Here is a 25871-nt window from a genome sequence, read left to right on the forward strand (position 1 = left end):
TTTTAATTTTAATGTCTTGTAATTTTGCTCAACCATGCAATAAAGATGCACTAAGGATACTTCCCTCCTGCTATCGATTCTTAAACAAGTAATGTCTCTACATACATTCTATACACTGCATATACACTCATACCACTAATTATTTTCAAAAGCATTCAATGTAGGTATATATTTCTGCTGTGTTAAAGCACGTTTCGTCGGCCCGTGGTTTCAAATGCAAAATTGAAATCTGAAAACTATATTGCACCTGTTTCCAAAGTTGGTTATTTTGGAGAGGACTGCTTGACTACTTTTCCACACACTGAGAAAAAACGCGGAGTATTGAGACGGGCCTTTAGTTTGCTAATTCCTTTCATCACCTTTTTGTACGGTACTCTGACGTCGGCATGCTATAAGCATTTCGCAAATACTCCCAATAATAAGTTCAGGATGAAAATGTGCGTCAGACACGGTGCGGTTATTTATATTGATATGTTCAGTGCCTCGAGTTTTTTTTTTCATTTGCGTCCCTGCTTTCACCATCCTTGAGTATTGATGATACCAAAATAACTACAGACTGAAATACTGGACTCAAGAAAACAGTTCTAGTTCTACGATACGGTGTCATCGAGTGCGCAATCTGTTGGGCGTGGTGTATTTGATTAAACAAGTTACGTGTTCTGGCGTGTAGCCAGACATCCAGTTAATCGATGCTAATGGTTTCTTCATGTTCAATCTGGTCTTGGGGGTTAGCCATAAGGACTGCAGTCAAGATTACGAGTTTCAGGCGGAAGAATTTGCGCTAGAGGCTAATTTCTTTAATTATTTCTGCACAGGTAACTTGGCTGTCCACAAGCAACTCTACGGTGGCGTCTACTTTATGGACCCCTTGCCAAAGACGGAGACGGGGAAAATTAGTCGCCCGGCGCTGTCTCGCTCTCTTGTTCGAGCCTAGTGAAGCGTCCCGATGTAAAAATATATCACGTGGGGCCCACGACCCATCGCCTGGTGTTGGCCATTCTTTGAGGCGAAACGGTCAACTGCTCCACAGTATAAACTGTCCACTACAGTGTAACTGTCTCGGGTCACCTGGGGCAGCTAAAGTGTGTGTTGCAGCTCTGTCTTGAAGGAACGCTTACAGTCACGTCTACAGTCGTTGCCATTCTGTTACTATATGCAAACCTACCAGAAGAAAGAATACAGTCAGAGAGCAAACCATTTACTGCCTATGTTCTAATATTCCTGCCCATTGTGAAAAAAAAAGGTGATACGCTAGGATTTTGAATGACTGACGGCTACAGATATCGGATAAGCCCCACTATAATAGCACTATACCGCACGCCCTGTCATTTTAGCAAGCTTTTACATCCCTTCTTCTTCTCTTTAGCGAAGGGCGCAAATGGCAGGCAAGTAGAGCTCATGTCACGGAGTTCATGGTGACACGGCTGCTTCCACACGCCACTATTTATGGCACGTCATTTCTCGTACTTTCGGTTCTTGTATGAAGCTGCTACCAGAATTTGAGGGCTCGTGGAACGCTCCAGTCACAAAAAAAAACAACTTTATTTTCTGTCTCTTCAGGCGCTATACTCCGTTTCATACATAGCTGTCAACGCTGCCAAAGGTACGAAAGTAGTCCGCTGCAAAAAACAAGCAAAATGTAAGCGTCCGCCTCGCGCATTGCTTGCACCTTCCTCCTCGCACAATGCAGGACATGAAGGACATACGCGATCTTTGCAAACAAAAATATGTTACAGACCTGTGCCCTCGCAAACACTGAGAGTTCCCTACCCATCCAAGCCCGTGTTTGCCGCCGTAGAGTTACAATTTGCGAATCCCAGTAGGCTGTACTGCTGCGAACTTGGTGCAGCGGAAGTCCTAGGTACTCAAGAGGGCTACAGTCCGAGCATATGCCACCGAACTGGTTTGGCCTAGTTCCCCAATGACCCAACCAAAAGCCTTACACACAGAATATTTGCAACATTCGTGTGGCGCTCTCAATGGGAGCCGATTAGGCGTGACAACTTGTTCCTTCCCTTAGAGAGTGGTGGAGTGGGCCTTGTTCACCTGTTCGTGCATCAACTTGTTTCCCGTTTTTTCTTTTTCAAATCGGCAAACCACCCGTTTCTGGTAACTGTGCTCATTAGGCGGCTTAGTTTTCATTTGCCTTACTTATTCGCACCGACTGTGCAGGCTCGTGAGGGGACTTTATGGGGATTCCTTAGAAGGTTGCTGGCACTTTCGATTTCCTCACTGTGCGCTTCTCTTTAGATTACCTCTATAGCCTCTCGAGAAAACAGATGACCCTGGCTCTCACTGAGTCTTTGTTCCCTACACCATTGTATCGGCAGCCTTATCTGGGGTCTTTGGACATCAGTGTTCTAAAGCGTGTTAGGCGGATGTGCATTCAGGCAGCCGCTAAAACGTTCTTTTTCAAACTACACACAGCGACGCTGCCTGTCAAGACATTTCTTAATGAAAAGGGGATGTTTGTACCCTGGAATGTGAATTGCCGTGTGTGTAACGTGCCTGAGACAATTGATCATTGCTTCATCCTGTGCCGTGATGCCATGTTCTTTTGGGACATACTACAACGAACTCTTAAGAAGGACATTGAAAATACACCATGCACTATTAGATTTCTGCCTGTTGGCAAAAACTCTGTTGTGCCTTATGATCTGTTTGTGTTGATGGGACTATTCAGTGTTTGGAAAAGCCGTATGATGGACAGACATGCCGAGCCACCAAGATCGTCCAAATCTGTGTTTCGTGAACAGTGTGCTTTGGTGAGGAGTGTATATGCTGCACGCGAAGAACCTCCAAGCTGGCTGCCGTGCCTAGAAGCATGTGGGTGCCTCCCTGAATTTCGATGTTTCGATGGGGATGCAGTGTTGAGTTAGGGCTATGGCGGGCTCGTATTATGCAGCCCAGTAACGTGAGACGCGAAACAGTTTGATTGGAGTTTTCCCCCTTATTACGGAAGTTCTTCCAAGCAATAAAGAAAAAAAAAGCGTCCGCCTCGCGTTGTGGCTGAGTTTGATTGGGCCTCATCAAAGATGTGGCTTGCGGGGACGATCAATACAATCTAACATACATGTAGCGCGTACGGTGTTGCAGTATTGCAGTGACGCTCAAGAACAATTAGCAATGCTGCAAATTGACCTGGCAAAGGCATTTGATCGAGTGTGCCATTCATTTCTTTTTGCACTTTTCAATCACGTCAATCTCGGTTCAATACTTTCTACTGGCATACACCTTTGTTGCAAATCCTGTACCACGCGCTTGATTGTTAATGGCTGTCTCTCGCAACCAGTCCCAATTCAGTCTTGGGTGAAACAAGGGTGCCCACTGTCTCCGCTCCTGGGGCGCTATGCTGGAAGGCCCGAGTTTGCTGAAACTCGGAATCTTCCCGAGCTCTGGCGACGCCCTCAGATGAGTGAGCTAATGGTAGCAAGACACAATCCCACCCTCGTCACGCCTCCAATTTCATTGGGTTATCTGGATATATTCCGTTCTTTGTCATCACATCGGCGCCACCTCATGGGCTTCTTGGGCGGTCTACAAAGAACGGGTCACGTGAGCCAACCACCGGTGCACTTTTCATTTGTGTGTCGCTCCACCAAGTGCAGTGCGTGTGCAGTTAGACAAACGAGGTTTGTTGAATTTTATAATGCACTTAGTACACCTTTATAAGCATTTTATAGTGTCGAAGATTTGAATTTAATGCACTTTAGAGTGTTTCATGCATTATTAAATTTTGCTTTGTACCGCAAGGGAACGCCAGCAACGCAACGGTCCCGTCATCAGCTGACTGCCAATGGCGACGAGGTACACGTGCAACGCTGTTAAGGCTACGGAAGTAGTCCGCAAAATAAAATAAAGAGATTTGTTTCACTCCGTGCTGTTCTGTGGCCGTGTGGTCTAACGCGTCGCTCCGGACAGTCGACAGGCAACCGGAGTGCGTGGGTCCAAATCCCGAATGGTGAAGCTTTTTTTTTCCCCACATTTTTTTCTTTCTTCGCAAGATGAATTTCGCGTGACTTGAATGAGAAAACTCGTTCTGTTCAGAATCGCTTCAATATTATGCCGTGTTCTGAAATGAACTGCATGCATCTGTTCATTTGATGCATACCGCGTTAATGTGAGCTGTCCGAAATTCGTTGTCAATTAGCTCGCGCCCTCTTTTGGTCAGCAGTGGCGGTTTTCTTCCCAATTCTGCTGCATTGTGACTATATTTTTAGATACAAGCGAGAGGTTTGTGCGAAAGGTGACATTCATTCGTCGGGATTAATTAATTAGCACAGTGGTGAGTGCTCTGCAATGGCCCGATTAACAAGTGCCCGTCTACAACTTTCGATTTCGCCGCTGCCGAGGAGCCCACTTTTTTGTGGGCCTCTCTTAAGGTACGTGGCATGTTATGAATTGTTCTGTGCAACCGGTTAGCGGCTGATCCAGTCTTCGCCAAAAGAGTCTGGGACCGACTTTGGCACTGTGCTGTAGAGTAGTTCAAAGGACTTGGCGAGAACAATTATTTTTACTGATCGCAAAGTTCAGAAGCAAGATGTCTGTTAAATTAGAAAGCTGGTTTATCATGCAGGAGCGCAGAAAACATGTTCTAGACGTCTTACTGCATATGTGTCACATTCTTGTGCATATCTGCAATTCTTTTGTTTTTGTTAAGATATCTTTAGTTCTTTAGCAAAGCGCGTTTTCCTTAGTCATTGAAGAGCGCTCTATAACTTGGCTATTATATGCGGCAAAAGAGCAGTGTATTTAAACTGATTGGTCAAATTATTTTTACGCACACCACCTCGATATGGCCTGTTTTCCCGTGTTAAGTCTTAAATTTTGAACATAGTGTTGACTCACACAGTGACAGAAAATAGTGCTGCCTCAAGAGTCAGCTTGGCTCGATTTCTATGCTCTCCAAGAAGAGCCGAAACTGCTCAGGCAGGATTTTCATGCAGCCCGGTAAAAAGAGTTCCACGCTGTGGGAGCGTCAAGTAAGAATGCAGAAAAGTTCCACAACACTAGGAAAAAATATTTCGAAAGAGAAAACAATAAATGAGACGGGACAATAAAGAATGCTGACCCCGCAGTGTTTGCGAGAAATGGTTTTTTTCTGGAAACAGCCAGTGGCATGGACCACAGTGCATACAAATTAAAGGACACGTGCAGTGGTTGTACACCAACACACAATCAGTCAAGTGCTCCAAAAATGAAAACAAAAAAATGTGGAGCCATCGAACAACACTATTTGATAAAACGAAAACCTGACCTATGTACTAACAAACAAATTCACACTCAACTGAGCAAGAGCCAGCTTGAAATCATTCACACTTCCGAAAAATTAAGGACAAAATATACAGTACTGGCTACCTCCACACTGACACTGCGTAACATGTCAAAACGATGATTGACAGTAATGGAAGACAACACCAAACCAGGAATTCCTTTTCAGGACATGAAGATCAGACACCCATACATACCATTCCCAACCCACACACAAAATGAGAACACTGCCTAGGGGTTTCTGAATGATCCAACTTTTTTGAGAGCATAATTGAATAAATTTCTGTTCAGTTAGTGAAACGAATCAAACAGTATATGTTCAAAATTATTTTAAATGAATCTAATTTGCTCTCAAATTTTTAGATACTTTTCGAATAATTGGCACAACGCTTGAATATGCTCCACTTTATTTTTCTGCAGTTAATCTTCCAAAAACTGCACACATTGACGACGTGTACCAGTATACGTATTCCAATTGGAAAATTACTATTTGCACTCCCTCACAAATTCTACTTCTATACAGAAACTATTAACACGACCACCTCACCACCTACACTTCAAGTTACTGCCCGATACAATTTGATGCAATGAATTGCAATGATGCAATGATTTGATGGAAATGTTACAATTTTTGATGGAAATGTTACAATTAACTCGCTAGACTGATCAACACACACACACCCACATGCACACATATTTCACATTTCCACCCACACACGCACAAAGGTGATCACAGCAAGCCGATGAGTCCTCTCTCTTTCCTCGGTAGCATGTGTATTACCCATCAATTCGAAGTCAGACAATTTCCTCGATGCCACTCAAATCTTCATCACTGGAATCAGTGCTCGACTCATCAGAGGAGGAGTTGCACGAGTCAGAAATGCTGAAGACAATCTGTTCAATTTCAGCGTCAACAATCATATCGCATTGCCATGCTTCAGCCTCAACTTGCTCCACATGAACACTACAGTTTTGCCAGTTTTCCTGGCTTACAGACGCCATTGCTTCCGGCAGGAGCTTATCCACTTCAGCCAAAGCGAAACATTTATTGCGACTATGAATATTGCATAAGAATGCAATCTGCCAAGTGACAAAAATGCTACCGTTTACACTAATAAACGGAAGCGGTTTTCGAGGTTTAATGCCCCAAAGTAACTCAAGCGATGAGGCATGCCATGGTGAAGGGCTGCCAATAACTTCGACCATATGCGGTTCCTTAACATCCACTGACACTGCACAGTACACGGACCACTATCACTAATAAATGGGAGAACATTCAATTAACCATAACATGCATGAAAGCAAAAACAGAGCATTCTTACAACCATTGTGTTCAATGCATAATGTGCCTTCCTCGTGAAATAGTTGGCCTTCACCATGTTAGGGCTGGACTTCGAAGGGGCCTTTACGCCAATGTAGGTCCTGTGGATGCATCCCACGACGTCTGTGATGCCGCACCGCAGAAGGAAACGCTCCTTAACATACGCACGCTCGGCCGCAGTCGTGGGCAAAGCGAGCCACCGCTTCTGCACAGCCGCGTCGATAAGCGCGTCGGAGACGTCCGTCACACAGCGGCTCACAGTGCTTCGGTGACGTCCAATAAAACGGTCTGCGCCGACACTCCCCTGGAAGCTCCCAGTCGCGAAGAACCGGAGGGCGCAGAGGACTTGCTCTTCGACCGAAAGCGAATGAGGCCCGGTACGCACTCTCCGCAGGCGTGGGTCGTCGCCTAACTCTTTACAGAACCATCGTACCGATGTTTTGGAGAGGCGAAAATGTCGCTGGAATTCGTCGTCAGCCATGGCAGTAAACGGTTCCAGCCGGCCGTACTGACATTTGCCGTCAGAGGAAGCGATGACCCAGGCTGCTGCTGCCGCCATGACAGTCCCGAGATGAATTCGGGGCACTTCACCGTTCACAAGTTTAGCTCCGAGTTCACCTGTCAATCAAAACCATTGGCCACGCCCCCGGCGTGCCGTACATAAATTATACGCGTACGCGCTATGGGTGGGCCACTGCCAACATCCTTGCCGGCTGCAGGTATGCTGCGCGGCTGTGCTGATTGCTGACAGACATCGACGATGTTGACCATGGAAATATAACAGGCAAAACGGACGTCATCACTGATTAATCTAAGCACCTCTGCGAAGGACACGCAATGTGGCGACAGCCGCCGATTTCTTCGCTCGCATACCAAGATTGCACAACACTACAGCCTGTTGCAACCAAGTAAGACACAGCACAACGCTGACGGCGCGTCATACCTGCTTGCAAGGCGTCAAACACGGAGCACGACGAAGAAACGGTGCTTGGAGCATGTCCTACTCCAACAACGTCGCATCACATGTGTTTGGCTTGGCCGTCCTTTCATCGCTGATGAAGCTCAGCATCAATGAGTCAAACACATTCGGGATGGACAAACGGTCGCTGCTCCAGACCCAGTGCAATAAACAGTTTGTAATTTCCAGCACGCAACAACTGCGTCCTTCACAACTGTAACGCCTTTCTCTGTTATAAGTCCGATTCCATTATTACAAACAGGATCCCTCATCTGCCCGAACGATATTATTGCGATGTCACTGCGGTATACAACGGCGATCGACGTTAGTGACAAAACCAGTCCGCAAAACCTTGAAGTGCGCGACGTAAGCAAATTCTACGCAGATACGCGCGCCACCACCTTCACAGCTTTTAGTCAGCCTCTAATGACATAGGATGAGTTGTGTCACTGGGTAGCACGCTCTTCGCATCCGCAGTGCACTACACTGTAAGAAATGTGTGTGAAATGACAGGCATTTTTACGGAAATTTTCTGTTGTCATACAGAGAATATCTGTTTTGCGCCCTTAACAGAAACACGTTCACGCAAAAGAAAGTAATTTTCTGTTTTTGGAGCCGCAACACGCCCATTTCACCGAAAGTTGGTGACGTAAGCACCACCGTTACACAAAAAAGTGATCCGAAAAACCTTTGCTACTTTTCATCAATCACGTTACATATTTTAAGCGTCAAAAAGTTTCTACGCGCAATATTAGCGCGCAGAATGAGAAGCAGTACTATTTGCTGCGATCCTGCATTCATCGATTGACGGCATCATGGAGGACGGCATGGACGTGAACCGGGAGCTAGGATAATACCGGCGTGCTGTGTCCGTGATTTTCGCTGATCAGACCGTTCGCACACAAGGTGAGTGGTGCACATTTTTACCGGCATGAATGATACGCTTTTTGTCGTCTCTTGGGAGTATTGTTGCGGGCTTGTACTGCTGTTGAACAGGGCAGTGAAGATAAATCGCCGGCGGACATTGAGCGTGCCCACCACAGCCGCTTCACCGCCGATGCGTCACTGCTGCTTTACTGTCTCTCACAAAAGGTGCACAGCGCGCGGAAGAGAGAGGAACACAAGCGATAAACACGGAAGAGTGCGATAGTTTGCGGGAAAATGCACAAATTTTGCTTTGTCTGGAGATATGCACTCCTAAAAGAACCGGCCAGGGAAGTACGCGATTGGTTAGCGGAGGAGGACGTCAAAGAGCGCGGGCTTTTCAAATTCGTTTCTCGTCTAAGAAAGGATCATAAGTGTACGTTGTGTCTTTTTATTTTTATTGACGTTTATTCATGCCGGTACAAGTAATGCAGTAATTGTGTTCATTTTGTAAGATTTAACTGATCTTATCTTTGGGCCGAAATAGCGTTGCACGGGTCAACGCAGGCTGAAAAGTTTCTACACAGGCGTTTCAAATGCCGTACTTGCGCTGTCACAGGGAAGTTTTTCAATGGCACTGATGTCATTGGAGCCGACATTCGAGATTTTTGAGCGCCTTCGACACGCGAGCTCAGTCCATATCCTCCAATGTCAATCGCATCGCTTCGGCCAGCCTGTGGAATAGGTCAAGGGAGGAGTAACTTTATGAAAGATGGCCAAATTATGCATATTAAAATACAAATTAAAAGGGGGGGGGGGGAATCCTAGGCTGGAGGCGCGAGCCACCGCCCGATACGAAGGGTTAAGCCACTACCATCCATACATCCGCCCGCCCACAACCGTGCCGCGCGTGTCTGCTTGGGCTCTGTGGCTGTTGAATACGATATCTGCTGCTTGCGTTTTTCTGGTGCTTCTATAGTAAATAGTTCGCGTACTCGCTAAATGGGCGCTTCGAGATAACAGTACACCATTCAGCATTCACTACGCGAGCTCGAACTTTCCGCAGCACTGCGCCGATCACGACGACTGCTCACCTTAGTACCTCGTACTATGCTACTTAAAACATAGTCATTTACAAACAATTTGCTCGGTTGCTTGAGATAAAACGCAAGCTGCGCTCTACTTATGTTAAATAATTCCCCTGTGACCTAGTAGTGTGACATTTGAGGGGGCTGGCAGGTGCAAGGTTATTCACTACCGGTCGGCCGGATTAACTGCAGTGCTAGGACAGTCCCTTGACACCACTCGATGGAGGGCCTCTTTTGCTCTTGAGAGGCATTTACACTGTGTTCTTGGGCTGCATTTGACTAAAACGGTGCAATGTTTATGTATTGTAGATAATCCAGCACTTGTAAATGCCTATGCTGATTTTAGGGCCTTTATATGTGGTTGACGCTTATTTGTATACACTCCAAAGCATTTCACCACGCATTGTTGGGAAAAATAAGAGCCTGAGCAAGCGCAGAAATGACTTATTTATGCTTGTACTCTGCTGCATGCTTATTTGTAACTGGTTTAAAGTTGCAGCTTTCACATGGTGCTACTTTAGTAGACAATTCTTATACGCATTTAACTCCCTCTTATGCCAGGGATCTGCCAGTGATGACGACATCGGGGACATGCCATGTTCTCCTTTCATCATTGCAAAAGGTATAACTCTGTGGTACTGCACTCTGGCAAGCATTCCTGATTTAAAACTTGTTTGTGCAGGAGGCAGTTTCCTTACTGCAAGGAGCTTCACCATATGCATCGACACCCTGCCAGTGATGCACGCAGCCAACCCATGCCAGGCTTTCAAGCTTATGTTTTTGGTGCACTTTGCTTTCAATGTTGTGTACCCCAAGGAAACAAGCCTCTGCCTGGAGTTCACACAGCAGTAAGTACCTATATCGCTTGTTAACTGAGTTGTGATAACCTTTCTTGTTTTGGTTTTGCCACTTCTCAAATACGCAGTGATAATAAAAGTTATAGGTACATACCACTTTATCATAAGACCTTTTTATGAAAATGCTAACAAAGTGCAAAAGCAATTTTTAAAAAAAGTAAGAAAATGTTTGCTGAACCCAGGCAACGAATCAGCTATGGAATGAAATTTTGCTGCTGCTGCTGCTTGGTTAATGCAGCTGGTAAAATAGCGCTCTGAAAAAATCTGCGGAAAGGAAAGACAGATAAAACTATTTTTTGTGGAGTTGATCTTCAACCACTTCTTCACAGATAATGGCTATACTACCTGCATTGCATGGTGCCCAGTCACTAATATGAAAGGGTTGGAAGGGGTACATGGTACTATATTGCTTATGAGATTATGTAGCAGTATATGGCTATTTTGGTGGAAGTCATACACGTTGCTTGCTCATAGGGGTCATAGATACTTGTCCAGAGGAGCACAGAACCTGGGGGAGAAGGTTTACTGAAGAGTGCATATGTGCATGCAATACCAGTAACCCTTTTGTGGCCATGTAACCATCCATTGTTTATGGATAGATTTGAATGTGTCGCCATGCAGATTTGATGGATTTGACGTCGTAGATGGTACTTCGCAGAAATTGTCAGCATTCTTTCACTATTAGTAAGTACGAGGACTTGTGTTCATGTAACTGTGCGATGAACTTTGTGATGGTTTGATCGCATTTACACTACGGCTGCTGGAGCTTCTTTGATCGTGAGCTCTGGCAGCTGATGTGGTTCTGGCGTTATTTGGAGGGTATGCTATATTTTTTATTTTGTTTTTGTATTTTGTGGTGCTTAATCGGTGTTCGGATAGGATAATTGATGAGGATTTAAATATTTGTCCAATGTCTGGTGCTTTTCATTGCTGTATTATGTGGAAACACATTTGTCTTGTAATCTAAGCCAATTTTTAATACTCTGCACTTTAAAATAAAAGTTTGAAATATGAACACACTTAGTGGAGACAACTTATGCTCAGAAGAATAAAGGTTATGTTAACCATTTGTGTTAGAGAAATGGAACAGAAAAAGCAAAGATAGCTTCATAAGTCGCATTGAAGCTGTACTTTCGTCAAGAAGAAACCAGCTGCCTCAAATAAGAGCAAATCTATTTTGATTGCAGCGTTTGAAGTTTCAGTATATAGTTTTTTGCTGTGAATAGATCATGTATACTGTAGATTACCATTGGACACTGTGTTTTCCCGTCTGTTCAGTATTCAGAGGATTTTGACTTAGTCGGGGAAACCATGGAAAAGTCAGGGAACTGAAAGAAAGTAGCTTGCTTGACACCCTGGTTTAGTGGCGGGTCATGCATGGTGTTTGTACTTATCATGTCAGTCAACATGACTGGAATCATGGTGTACGTGTACAAGCCTTTGCAATCACAGTGCTTCATTTTTGCAGCCAATGTTTTGAGCACACTAAGTCAATGAGGCTTCCTTGTTCACGTTAGCAGTCATTTTGTGAGTTCTGTCAAAAAATAATCTTCTTTAGCTCCAGCATTTTTTGGAATTGCATTCATCTGCAAAGTCTTTTGTCTATATAACTCACAATGGGGTTATTAAATAGAGCAGTGAAATTTTTGTATCGTGTGCTCTCACTACTGACTGCGAGAGGAGGCTGTGGCTAAAGGTACGCCGGATGGACCCGGTGCATTTCCTCCCCTTAGTACGTTGGGTAGACCCGGAGCATTTTTTTTCCAAATACATCGGACAAATCTGAGAGTGTTTTTCAAAGTCCGGCCATTTGATTTTTGCCTGGCAGTCTGCTCGATTTACTCTCATAGTTCTCCTTTGAATTCTATGAGGATTAGTCATACCTTGGGCTCAAGAATGTTTACTCACTGCCCGGAATGGGCCAATTGGTGTTTGGCGCACATGATCTGAGAGCTCCATGCAATGAACTGCTTGATCGCATGACAAACACCATGTTCTCCGGTTGCACCGTTCACCACATGTCGTTTGATTAGGGTGTGTGAACTGCAAAATTATCCCTGGCTATTTCCATGCAGCATGGTGCACATGTGTGCTTTTCTGTTGTACGGTGAAGTCCGCTATGTGAACTTCAAGGTTTGTTTACTTGCGACGATCCGCTGTCCCTCAGTCGAAGCTGAGTGCGTGTGCAGGATCAGTGCTCCAAATACACGTGTGGTGTGTGGCATTGGCTGAGAAGGGCCCATTGGCTCATGCTAAGCTCGATCCACTCAATATGTGCAAATTTCCGCCTGAAAGACCAAGCAGCGAGCTAGGCACTTTCCTTGTATTCCCCTCAGAAATGTCAATGTTGGCCCGGAAGTGGTCTGTACATGCTTCCTGCTTTGTGGTTGCTCCTCCACAATGTTCTTGTGTATTGTGGTGGAGTATCTCTTCGAGTCACCTAGGTCAACGCTGTAAATAAATTCCCCCTACTATTGCTTTTGCATGGCTGTGAGGCATAATATAAATATTTTAAAGATGAATATTATATCAGGCCGCCGCGGTGGCTCAGTGGTTATGGTGCTCGGCTGCTGACCCAAAAGACGCGGGTTCGATCCCGGCCGCGGCGGCTGGAATTTCTTTGGAGGAGAAATTCTAGAGGTCCGTGTACTGTACGATGTCAGTGCACGTTAAAGAACCCCAGGTGGTCGAAATTTCCGGAGCCCTCCACTACGGTGTCTCTCTTAGCCTTAGTCGCTTTGGGACGTTAAACCCCATAAACCAACCCAACCAACCAATATTATATCTGGTGATAAAAAAGAGCTAGCATTATGTTTCTTATGTAATACGGATAGGTGCATCTAGGAATATGCGTGCTGTGCAGAGCATAGGTGCTCGATCTAGCAAGCATTCTGCTGCGCTTCAGTGCTGGTGATAACTTGCTTAAATTATGAGCAGAGCTGACAGATTACAAGACCAGTGCGAAAGCACCAAGCCGCTGGTGCACGCCGCGTAGCTTGCTGCTTATATATGTGAACTGGTGCGAGCGATGGTAGTGCTATATGCACGTGCAACCGGGTGTGAAGACATATATCTGAGATTTTTTGGGAGAGCTGGGCTTGTTTTACTGCATCTGAATGACAGCCGGCGATATAAGAATGGGAAAACTTCCATTTGAAACTCCTCACAAGTCACAATATGTGGCATGCAACTTGCAAATGCTTCGCAGAGAAGAGTGTTGCACGCAGCAGTAGTGCACTGGCTGGCAGCATCCACTATCATGTTGGATGAGATTTAGCCATGGGCCGGAAGCTACATCCTCCATACGCTCAGTGAGAATGAACAGTCTGTGAGGTGCATCTTTAGACACTGCAGCGAAAGAAAAGCGGAAATTAGAAAAGCGGAGAGTTTAGTTAGGCTTGTGTTGGATACATTGTGCTGCGGGAAGGACGAAAGAAGAAAAAGATGCAAAAAATTCTGTTTACACTATATGATATATGCAGATGCCTCCAGAGATGCGGAAAAGAGGGAAGTGTGCTTGGTATGCGTCCAATGTCTCATAAACAATGGCCAAGGGCAGATCTCTGAATAACATGCAACTTTTCATTTCCAGCAGTTTGTAGATTTCATGCCAGTGTCCTTGCATGGAGTTAAGGACCCCATATTTAACTAAGTAATCAGTGATGACAGTTACCAAACAACGCTTTGCCAGTAGCTTCCCAGTCTGTGTGCACAGGCGTATACGGTAGCAGAACAGTCCCTCAAAATACAGTGATTCACAAGTACCACCTTAAGGTGTGTCCCAGCCTCCGTACTTTCTTAATTTTCTCCTTTCAGTAAGTGTTACCCCTGCAACATTGCCAGGTAATTTTGGCAGTATCACGTTGCCTTAGGGACGACCTTACCGCACCTTGTGTGAGCCCTTGCTGAGGCCCATACTTGCAAAGCCTCTCATTATTTCCTTTTGTTTATATTACCTTTTTATATTGCAATTTTTTTTTCGGTATTTTTCAGAGGGAAGCCTAATTGTAAAACAAAATTGTGCTTTACAGTACATTACCACAAGCTGTGCCCTTAGATGGCTGTAGCCTGAAGGGATACTACAAACCAATAGCGGCAACCGGAAGTCGCCACCACAATGCCACCGAAGGTCACGGACCACCGACTTTGCAAGCAGATAGTACGGTTTAAAATATAGAAAAGCAAAGAGGCTTGCCACTGAAAGATGAGTTTAGTTACATGAACTGAAAATGCTGACACCTTCAGATCCTCTTCTAAAAGTGCAGGCATAAGCAATGCATAGATATTATATGTCGGATTAAAATTTCTTTAATAAATCAACCAGTCCGAGGGACATAAATAGAATGGGCATCAAAGTGACACAAATAGTATAGTTATTCGAAGAGAAGTGGCAGCAACAAGATCCCAGTAATGAAAGGACCGATAAAGAGCTTATTTGGTAAGAAACAGTCGCATAGAGTGAGCTCCCGATTTATCCAAGCGAGTCAGTTGTCGCTGTTGCAGTGCCCCAGAAGCACTTGCACTTGCGTTACGGGGGAAAAAAAACAATACTTATTAGATGGCGCAGCATGATGCACTTTTCACCAAGGTATCTTTGCCACCGTTGTACACATTTCTTTTTCGGTACTCATGAAATTGCTAGCTAGAAGGGAGGCATCAGAGGCAAAAAAGCACTCACTTCAGTCATTTCATTTTCTGTGAAGTGCTTGATCACATTCTTCACCATCACGTGAAATATTTTATTCTAAATTGTTTTGCTGCAGTAGTGAACTGCCACATCTGGCACACACCTAAATGCTCTTTCATGACTGTCATATTAACCAAGAAGCTCAGGTAATCGCAGAAAGTTTTCGTTCTTTAGAGTGAAAAGCTAGAGCAACACTTTCTGTTGGGCAAAGAGCTGCACAGAAGGCGGCAACGTGGATGCTGAACTGCCAACTTTTATATCGGAAGAAACGGGGACAGCTATTTGTACACCTTCCTAGCTGTCGTATACACGACGAAAAAAGCTAGGCAAAGTCCATTTGATATGAAAGCTTGTATCACGGAACAACAAAATAAGACAAAAACATTCGACAAGGAGATTTTTTTTAGGCGGAAAAGACAGGGAATGGGCCAGCAAGAATTTGCGCAGCTGTATCTATGAAGCAGCAAAAATCCAAAGGTTGCGAAGAATGGCCAACAAGAAACATGCCAAAAACCACGATGAAAACAAGTGAAAAAATAAGACATGCTCTTGAAGGTTACAAGTGATAGAAGAGATAAAGAGCTCAGAGGGCAGCAAGTAACAGGCCAAAAAGCTAAAAAGTTAAAAGTGATAAAATTTGACAATGAGGGAAAAGATGAAGTGTAAAACCAGGAGCAAGTGGTGAAGGCAAAAAATTTAAAAAATACTGCTGAAGACCCAGGATACACATGATGAGACAAGTGTTGTGTAGCTAAAACCAGGCATTGGATGGCAGGTAGGGTAGTTCTTTTTCTGATAATGAATAATGCTGCCATCTTGGCATTCACTGTCGGAACTGTAAAATTTTGGAAACAGGACGTTTATCCGAATTTCAAAGAATGGAATTCATAGCGAAGAACAAGAACTCACTGGCTTGTGAAATCATAAAAGCAGGCAAGGTACTGGCAATGAAGGACCAGTGCATAAGGAAACCTTCAGTTTCATTATTTGAAAAAGTACCAGCCTATTTGTCATGCAATACCAGTTTTTATATATGCAACACTTGTCTCACCATGTGCACCCTCGGCCTTCAGTCGTATTTTTCATTTTTTGCCTTCACCACTTCTGGTTTTACATTTGGTCTTTGACCTCATTGTCACTTTTGCGACTTTAATCTTTTTAGCCTTTTGCCCTGTTATTCATTGGCCTGTGACGTTTTTATCACTTTTATTGGTTTTAGCTTTCAAGACCATGTCTTGTGCACTTGTTTCCACCCTGGTTTCTTCCATGTTCCTTGTTGGCCATTCTTCACTAACTGCTTTTCTGCTGTGTCCTAGAAACAGCTGTGCAGATGCTTACTGGCTTATTCCCTCTGTTTTTTCAGACTAAAAAAACCACTTGTCACATTGTTTCGGGGTATCTCCTGATATGGTTTCACCTTTTTTTGCCATGTGTGCTGACAGGAAACTGTACAAAAGTTGATCATTCAGTACTTCAGTCCATGTGGTCCTCCTTCTGTGTAGTCTGTTATTTTTTTTGCCCTGGTTCCTCACAGATTGCAAAAAGCCAGTCTGAACAGCCATGAAATACCATATATGCCTTTTATCTTGATGAGGTGCTCTAAGAAATTCTTGAAGAGTTTCTTCGCTTGTGCCATGATGAGTTCATGGTTAAACTGCGCGAAGGAAACAAGGACAGAGACAGAAACACACGTACACACTGAGCGCAGAACTTCCAACTTTTATTCGAAAAACGCTTCGGGCATTAGCTTTTATACGCACTAAACAACCACCACATGACACAGCCCGGATAAAAACCGATAAGTATTGACAGTAACGTGTCCATGATGCGCCGACCCGCCAGAGCGCCAATCTAAACTATACCAGTGTGTGCAAGCTTATGCACCATTGATACCTAGATACAAGGAAAAAGAAAAGGGAGACTGGAAGATTGAGATCCTAAAAGTGAAGATAAAACGAATACCACCAAAGAGGTCATCAACAAAACGCTGTATTACAAGCGCAACCTACTCAGCAATGGGATGAGACGCGGAACCACTGAGCGCAGTTGGAAGTTCTGCGCTCAGTGTGTACGTGTGTTTCTGTCTCTGTCCTTGTTTCCTTCGCGCAGTTTAACCATGAACGAAAAGAACCAACTAGCCCGCCAGAAGACTATTCATGATGAGTTCATGCTTCTTGTCAGTGCATTTGCTATGCTTCATTCTTAGACTTGCCTCTGTGCAAGCTTGATTTGGTGCGAAGTGATTTGTCAAATATTCGAGGCTTCTAAGAATCTGTGCCATGTGCCTCCAGTCATTTTATCCAGTTGCCGCTGGTGATTACATGGGATCCCTGTCAAAGAGCTTGCAGCACAAACAGAATACTCTGTCTTAATAAGTTAAATATCCAGCGTCCACTGAAGACTTGTTTTTGAGGTGTCTTTGAGAAACCTTGTTTAGGATATATGGTAATGTTCACCTAGGAGAAATTGATTAAAAGGAAAGGATTCCCACTGGAAAATATTAAATGACAGCCATGTTGAACCTCATTTCTTAGATGAAAAATGTCCAAGGAATACATGGTTCTAATGTACCCCACCCCCCTCCTTCAAATCCCCCCCCCCCCCCCTTCCAGTTGCACCCATGAATCTGCCCCTGCAATAACCACTAAAATGTCTTGAATGGTTGTAATATTCGGTCACGGACGAGACCGGCCAGATTTACTTTGGTGTTATCGTAGTCAACATGTGTTACGTTGGTGTACATATCCGTGAAGCAGCAGAGAAGTGGTATCCAGATTTTTAAGTTGTGTGTTAGTTTCCTAGAACCATGAGCACAGTCCACCTGTCCCACTTATCATGCAATCTCTCTTCTCTGGGTCGCTGTCTTTCACCATACTGGCCTTCCCAGGGCATTTCCGCTTCTTTTGAAACCATTATTTAGCTCATGAAGCTGATGTTTTAGTGTTGCCTGCTCCGCTTTTAATAGTGACTACAAAAAAGCCAGCATAACAAAATTTTGATAGCGTTAAATTGGGTGACAGGAAAATTGAAACCTTTTCCCAGTTGGATATGTAGAAAATGGTACAAGCGTTATATTTATCATCACGGATTCCTTCTGTTCCTAATAACAGTGCCTTGGCTGCAGATTGGTGTGAAGAAGGTCTGGCGTACCACTTTTCTGCATACACAGGGCAAAAGTTTAGTGGGGCGAAACAGCTATTGTCGACATGAGCTGAACTTATTCAGGTTAAACAGTAGGCCGTGCAAAGTTAGCCAGGCTAGATCAGGTTAGTTTTAACCTTAGTACGATAATTCATCTTGTTCCTGTACTTTAAAAAGGGCTTTTTCCATCGTCTCTGCTTTTTCTTGAAAACTGTCACAATGCACCAGCAATTTTAGCACTTCGGCATTCTTTTTCTTTCATAAATTGTCTTGCTTAGAACTGCGCATAAGGCAAGACAGCTTGTTAGGAGAGTTCATTTGCTCAGTCCATAGCTACAATGCAAGAGGCAGGACAGGTGATTGGGTAGAAGTAAACGAATTTCAAAGTAAAAACAAACCATGCCGACATAATGCCAGACACAGGAAATCAAATCTCTGTTTCTAAGTTGCCAGAACGCTGCACAAAATTTTTGTCTACATCTATGCACATAGCAACAATAGTAGCACTACAACCATTCTCTACAAAATCATTCAAATTTTCTGTGCCCATTTTCTCGCCATTCAGAATTAAAAACATTTTTTTGTCCAAGACAGGTATTTCTTGTGAACGAGTAACTATGGGCTCACAGTCCAAAATCCCGTGAGTCTCAAAGATGATGATTAGCAAAAAGCCCAGTCTACATTTAGGTCTGTAATTAACGCCTAAAATCAAGCAGTGCCGCTCTGCAGTGGCAACCGCTGGGTGCCTAAAAGAAGAACTAGCTATAATGAAATTCTCACAGAGCAGAGCATGCAAAAGGGAGAGAAATGGTGCACACATTATTTACTACCACCATTAAATGCAATACAGCTTGACACAGTCAGATGTGTTCCGATTTAGATAATGCACAGGGCGTGCTGAAGGCAGTATTAAGTTCAAAGATGGAAAGAATCTGCACAACTGAGACGGGACAAGGGCTAAGCAGTGAACTGACAAAGCTCTCTAAGCACAACTCTCCTCCCCTACCCCTTTCCCTTCTGCCGCAGCAGAGCTTACAGGTGGAAAGAATGTCATTTAGATGGTCCTGCCCGCAACAAACGACACCTGAAACTATGCCGCGTCTGTAAGGTGCATGCACCCTTTGCAACCCTCTACAGTAGCGAGTTATGCACTCATTTTGGCATGCTTCAGGCATACATATTGTCTCCCTCATTTTGAAGAGCTCTGGAAATGTCTCTTTTGGAGGTCAAGGGACAGAGGGAAGGCGGGTAGAGGATGGGAGGATGTAGCATAACACCCACAGGGCAACTCAGCATCCCCATTTTGGTGACGTCTTGTGCGATTGCACCGGTCACCCTCCCCTAAGGCTGGCATTGCTCCCACTTGTCGGAGACAGGTTCACTGCTAATGGGAAGTTTGGGTTTTTTCTCTTCTGTATTTTGATTTGCATTCATTTGAGCGTGAACTGTTAGGCAATGCTTCATATTGTGACTATAGCTGGATACAACTGAAGAATGCAGCAGCAAATGCCCCTATGGTGTTGAATGATTCTGACGACTTCATTGTTAATTCCCATGCACTTGCTAATCCATCACACCAGCTGGCAAAAGGAAAGGATAAACCACAAATTAGCCAAAATAACCACAACATCGTAATGGTTGGTTGGTGCCGTCGACTGGAAGACTTCCTTTTTGCGGCATTTGAGCCTACAGTCTTGAATTGTATACTATGCAAGATAACCCATGCATACAGCATTGCATATTGTTGTGGCATATACCTCGCTATGTGTGTCTCAATAAACTGGCTCCTCAGTCAATTACGTGAGGATTGCTGATGAGAGATACAGCATTGTTATTGCTGCATTTGACATGAAGCTTTCTTGATGGGTGCGCTGTAAGCCGCACATATTTCTTCCAAAGTGCATCTGTAGGGGGGAATTTATATGTGGAAGGAGTGAGGAGCCCAGGATGCTGTACAGACACGCTCAGCTGTGTTGACTAGCCTCGAGGACTGCTATGCGCGATAGTGAAAGTACCTTTTCCTTGCAGCCCAGTTCAAACTGAGCATAAGCCAGGATACTGAAAAAGGCTGTTAGTACTTGCATTGTTGAGGCCTGCATGTGAGCCGTACTAGCGGCGTATGGGGAAAATGCTACAGCACTGAATATGTGCGACTTCCAATGCTCAACGAAAAGTTTTATTCGAAGCTATTGCTTAATTTTGTTTTGATTCTGCCTACAGAGAATATTTTGTGTGCATTCTGCATGTGTCTTTAGCTGGGTTATTGCTTGAGGTTGTGGTCAGAAAAGTTTCATCACTCAGGGCAGCAGGCACTTTGCACTATTCTTGGACAGTGGAAGCTGAGTGCAGATTTAAGATGGTAACGTCACATTCACGTAACAGCTTGCTCTGCAGCACTAGACCTCATTTTAGACTTGCGTATCACTAGTTGGGCATTATGGTAGAGAGAGGGTGCGGTAGATGGTCCTTGGCGATCACAAAATGAACAAGGGAGGGGAAAACCTCAGTTTGCTAGAGCCAACGTTTCGACAAGGGGACTTGTCTTCGTCTGGGCAAAGCGTTCATCATCGGCAGGGATTATATAGGGCCTTCGCTCCGAGGAGGAAGGCCCCGGGGGTGGGGAAGGAAAGTGGTGTGGGAGGGGATGCGTGTCAGGAAGGGGAGGGAGGTGAATCATCATTCGCTAGGCTGCAATAGTGCAACAACCTATATCCGGGGGGTATGCAATGAACAAAAGGCTTTGAAGGGGCTGCGACGGGGGGGGGGAGGCGCTGGGTGAACCTGCAAAACTCAGATAAAAGGATTAGTCAGCGTGGTACAGGGAAATGATAACAAGGGAAAAAAAAAGGGGGGGGGGCTGGCACTGGAAGGAGAAAGGAAGGGGGGCATTTCCAAGGAAGGACTAGGCAGGGGGGGGGGGGGGGGGGAAATGGCTCGTGTTCAGAGAAAGCCAAAAAGTGGGGGCAGAGGGGGTAACAGGAGTGTCATGGTTTCCGAGAACTGGTAGCAGGGGATTAGGAGAAAAAGAAAAAAAAAGGTGAACAAAGGAAGAGGGTGACAAGGCCGGAAATGGGGTGGAAGATATGACTTGGGAAGGGTGCAAGGAGCGACAATATACTTATGTGAGGTTCTAGGAAATAGTCTGACCACGTGCAAGACATTTGTTAATTTAAAATTATGCTGACCCTGGAATGTACCTGAGAGATTCCAGGTTTCCTCTGGACATGTTTATCCCTGTTGGTGGCAGTGTTTTAAATTTGTGGATTAGGAATGCTTCTCTGTATTTTCTGTCCCTAGTCGATTTGAAGCCTGACTGAAGAATGAACAATTTGAGTTCGTCGAATTTGTGATGGCGTTGATTAAAATGGGTCGACACTGCCTTCTGTTCATTCCGTGTTGTGTCAGCCCGGTGCCCGTTTAATCTGGCACTCATTGTTTGTCCGGTTTCTCCGATATATTGTTTCTGGCAGTAGGAGCACTGGAGCATGTAGATAATATTGGACGATGTGCAGTCAAAACTGGTCTTTATATCGAAACTGAAATCGCTTGCCGTACTTTTAACCGTAGTGTCCCTTTGTAACTGTTTGCATGTCTTGCATCTGGGTCGAGAGCATGAAGTTACTGTCGGTGGTGGTTTCTTACCGAGCCTAGCATGCACCAGGATGTCCCTCAGGTTTGTGTTGCGTCTGTATGTTACCCTTGGTGCGTCGGGAAATATTTTCTTGAGACGGTCGTTACCAGTTAAAATGGGGTGGTATTTCCGCAGGATATTGTTTATGTTTGGAAGCGCGTTTGAGTATTTCGTTATAAGTGCAGGAGGTCGTTGACTGTTAGCTTTTGTTCGTTTTTTAAGAACTACATCTCGTTTCAAAGTGGTTGCTCGTTGGAACGCATTATTAAGGGTTGTCTGTGGATGGTGTCTGGTGATTAGTGTGTTTTTTAGCGAGTGGAGGTGTTTCAGGTAGTCATCGTCGTCGCTACATATTCTTCTTAGTCTCGTTGCCTGTCCTACGAATATACCTTGTTTGCAGTGTCTTGGATGATGGCTAGTGAAATCTAAGTATTGTTGTCGGTCAGTAGGCTTCCTGTAAAGTGTGGTTTTGAGCTTGCTATTTTCTAAATGGACAGTGGTGTCAAGGAAATTGACTTGCGTTTTCGAGGAGTTGAAGGTGAATTTAATGCTGGGGTGGAATGAATTGAAATGTGTGACGAATGCCTTCAGGGTCTCAGCCCCGTGCTCCCATATCATGAAAATATCGTCTATGTACCGCAGGTATATGAGTGGTTTTTTTAGAAATGAATTTAGAAGTTTAGATTCTAGTAGCCCCATAAAAATGTTCGCGTAGGTGGGTGCGAAGGGAGTGCCCATGCTTGTTCCAAATACTTGAAGGTAGTAAGAAGAATTGAATTCAAAGTAGTTGAGTGTTAGTACCAATTCAAGTAGCGTGAGGTACACTTCAGTTTCGTGCGGGTGAGGACTTTGAGTTAGAATTTTTAAGAGTGCGTCGATACCTTCATTAATGGGAATATTTGTGTACAAAGCGGCGACGTCAAGTGTGACAAGTATGCTATCTGCTTGGATAATGGAAGCGTCATTCAGAGGCTCTATTATGCGGAGAAAGTGCGGTGTATCCTCGACAAAGGAAGGGAGGTGGGTGGGAATATCTGCAAGATAGTTGTTCAGGAAAATTGATAAGTTCTCTGTGGGCGTGTTATTGTTTGAAACGATAGGTCTGCCGGGGATATCTGCGGTAAACAAGTCTTCTGCGAAAACCTTATGGATTTTGGGAAGTAGGTAAAAGCGTCCTGCCTGTTTGTTTAGCGGATTTAAGAAGTGGTAATCGGACTGCGTGATTAGTTCTCTTGATAGTAAGTTTGCCAGTTTGTTCAGAATCAATTTGCAGAACTCTGAAGTGGGATCTGAATCTAATTTCCTATAATGACAAGGGTTGTTAAGTTGCCTAAAAGCTTCTTTTTTGTATTTTTCGGCTGGCAGGATAACTATGCTACCTCCTTTGTCTGCAGGTTTAATGACTATATCGGTTCTAGAAGCTAAGTGGTTCAGAGTAGCCTGTTCCGTTGGGGTAACGTTTCTGCGTTTTCGAGCTTGCTTTGTTTGGTCTATAATTTCTTTCGAGACAGATTTAATGTACAAGTCTAATTCGGGACTCTGCTGCGCTTCCGGCGTCCACGTGCTTTCGGCTTTGAGAGGGATGGGATTAAGGTTGGTTACTGCAGTAGGGTGAGCACGTGTTGACCACGTGTTACAGGAAAGAGCTAGGTTAGTAATTGGGGTGTTTGCTTTTTCGGCAAAGAATTCCTTAATTCGCAATCTTCGCGCAAATTCTGTGAGGTCTCTGTGAAGTTCATACTCGTTAAAATTATTGTTAGTTGGACAAAATGTAAGGCCATGCTTCAGAATCCGTTTGTCGCTATCACTTAGGGATTTGGAAATATCGACAATGTTGCTGTCAATGTCCTGCGGCGGAAAATACGCATCTTTTGTCTGTATCGAAATTGGAGGGCGGTTGTTAAACTGTCCAGATGTATTCGTATCTAGCGGAAATTTATCTCTAATTTGTTTATGCTGCTGTTTATCGTGCAGCTTGCGTTCCTTTCTGGCTACAAAATCTGCTAGTGCCTGGCTTTCGCCCGAATTTAGTTCTATCTTACTAAGTTGATCATCGAGGGAATTTAACTGCTCTTGACAATGTTCTTTTAAAATAGCTATGAATGAAAGGGATGCGTCATTTGAAACCTTTTCCCATCGAGCGAGGAGTTCAGGCCTGAGCGCACCGAGGGAGCACCTAACATTAACTCGAAGTCCTTTGGGTATTGTCCTGCGCTGCGAGTAGGATTTGTAAGTGTGTAGGTGGAATCGGTAGTTAGTTTGTTTAGTGGCTATTTTTCTGGCGACCAGGAAATTTCGTCTTTTGGGTTCGGGGCGATTGGTGCTGCCAGATGTGAGTCATCTGCGCTTGTGCCGAGTGGACCTCTTGACGGGTGTTGTGTGTTTAGGGGACTTCTGTTTGGGTGTGGTATCGGTGTCGAGGTCCGCGTCGGTGACAATCTGGGTGCTAGTGTGCGTCACTAATCGCTTAGGTGTCTGTGTGAAGCCTCTGCTCAGTTCTGTTAATTCCATCTTCACTAAAATGTGCATATCCCTCGTCATGCATCTGAATCTCTGTAAAGACAAAACACGTCAATATGTGCTGCAAACTTACTTATTACCTGTCAAAAGATGTTTGCTTACGGCTGTGCTTTCGGGTGACACAGAATAGGCATGCTGATGATTCGGCCTATGTATACATAGACATTGCTACTCTGGTGTCAGAGAGCGCTTTGAAGGAACATTAAATGGAAACTGAAGTTGGCCTTTGTCGAGAGGCTAGTCTGATTGCAAGGAGACTGAAATGGTGCCTTTACAAGCTACATAAAATGAAGAAACAAAGTGCAGGTGTTGTCATCATTGCCTCATTTTCTAAGTAGACTGCAATCTACTGACACGTCAGATTTCTGGGTGCAGATAACAAGGCCCTAAGCAGCCCCGCAACTAACTTCAAAATGTGGTCATGAAGTCCTTTTCGGTGTATACATCAGAATTTGAATTTAGTGACTGGAAAATTTCTAAATGTAGTTTTCTCAGCAATAAATGCATTTTTTCGCTGCCACACTGACATCAACAAAATGGTTTGATTCGATTTATTGGGGGTTAACGTCCCAAAGGGACTTACGCCATGAAGGACGCTGTAGTGAAGGGCTCCGGAAATTTCAACCACCTGGGGTTCTTTAACGTGCACTGAATTTGCACAGCACACGGGCCTATAGAATTTCGCATTCATCGAAATTCGGCTGCCGCGGCCGGTATCAAACCCACGTCTTTCGGGCCAGCAGCCGAGCACCATAACCACTGAGCCACCGCGGCGTGCAACAAATTGGGAAAGTGCAGACAGAATGAATTTTTCCCAATAACAACAGGTTTCATGGAGTTGTTTTTGCATCCCATTAAAAACTAGTGTTAGAGTTCAGTGAGCAGCTTTCACGCAAGTAACAAAACACTATGGTTGTTAAAAACCTTATTAAAGTGAACATTTAGGAAAGGTTTATTTTGGCTTGAAGTCTGGTTTTGTACTGAGTACTAAAGACTACTGGATATATTCACTAGTGCACACAATGAAACTGAAATGTGGGCTACAAAGGAATTAAATTTTGGGGTAGGAGGAGGGGCGCAGTCTTCTTGCAATGTTTATTAATTCTTTGAAGACAGTATAGATATGCTCACTGTCCGAGGAGTAACAATGTTCTGTCCTTGTTTCAGGACCATTGCAGCTGTGAATCCTGTCCGGGGAACGAAGGCAGAGCACTCGAAGAAGAAGCAACACTGCCCCTCTTCAAAAGTTCCTTCCCTCATCATGCAAGACTGACTTTTAACTGTTCTGAAATCTGACAACTTTTTTAATCAATATTTTGTGTACGCTGTGATAAACCAAACAGCCTGTGGCATGACTTATGCAGTAGTCACAAGAGTGGATGTTCTATGTATAGAGAATCAATGTTATATGGTTACACTGATAAGTCAAACAGCTTGTGGCATGCTTTATGTCCTGTTGCTTCTATCTCACTTCATTTCGTACTAGTGTCAGGCAAGACACAATTTGCTTAAGATGCCTTATTTATGCTTATA

General features: G+C 44.3%; 1 protein-coding gene across 1 annotated transcript; it reads left to right on the top strand.

The window, feature by feature from the left end:
- Positions 1–8056: 8056 nt before the first annotated feature.
- Positions 8057–25617, top strand: LOC149369524 (uncharacterized). The gene is made up of 4 exons (XM_089573649.1): positions 8057–8456; positions 10064–10124; positions 10185–10350; positions 25506–25617. Exons 2-4 carry the CDS (start codon positions 10094–10096, stop codon positions 25609–25611), a joined length of 303 nt encoding a protein of 100 aa, XP_089429775.1. The 5' UTR covers positions 8057–8456; positions 10064–10093; the 3' UTR covers positions 25612–25617.
- The last annotated feature ends 254 nt before the right edge of the window (positions 25618–25871 follow it).

This window comes from Amblyomma mixtum, chromosome 1, assembly GCF_055824585.1.
Source record: "Amblyomma mixtum isolate Tamu chromosome 1, ASM5582458v1, whole genome shotgun sequence".
NCBI classification, from domain to species: domain Eukaryota; kingdom Metazoa; phylum Arthropoda; class Arachnida; order Ixodida; family Ixodidae; genus Amblyomma; species Amblyomma mixtum.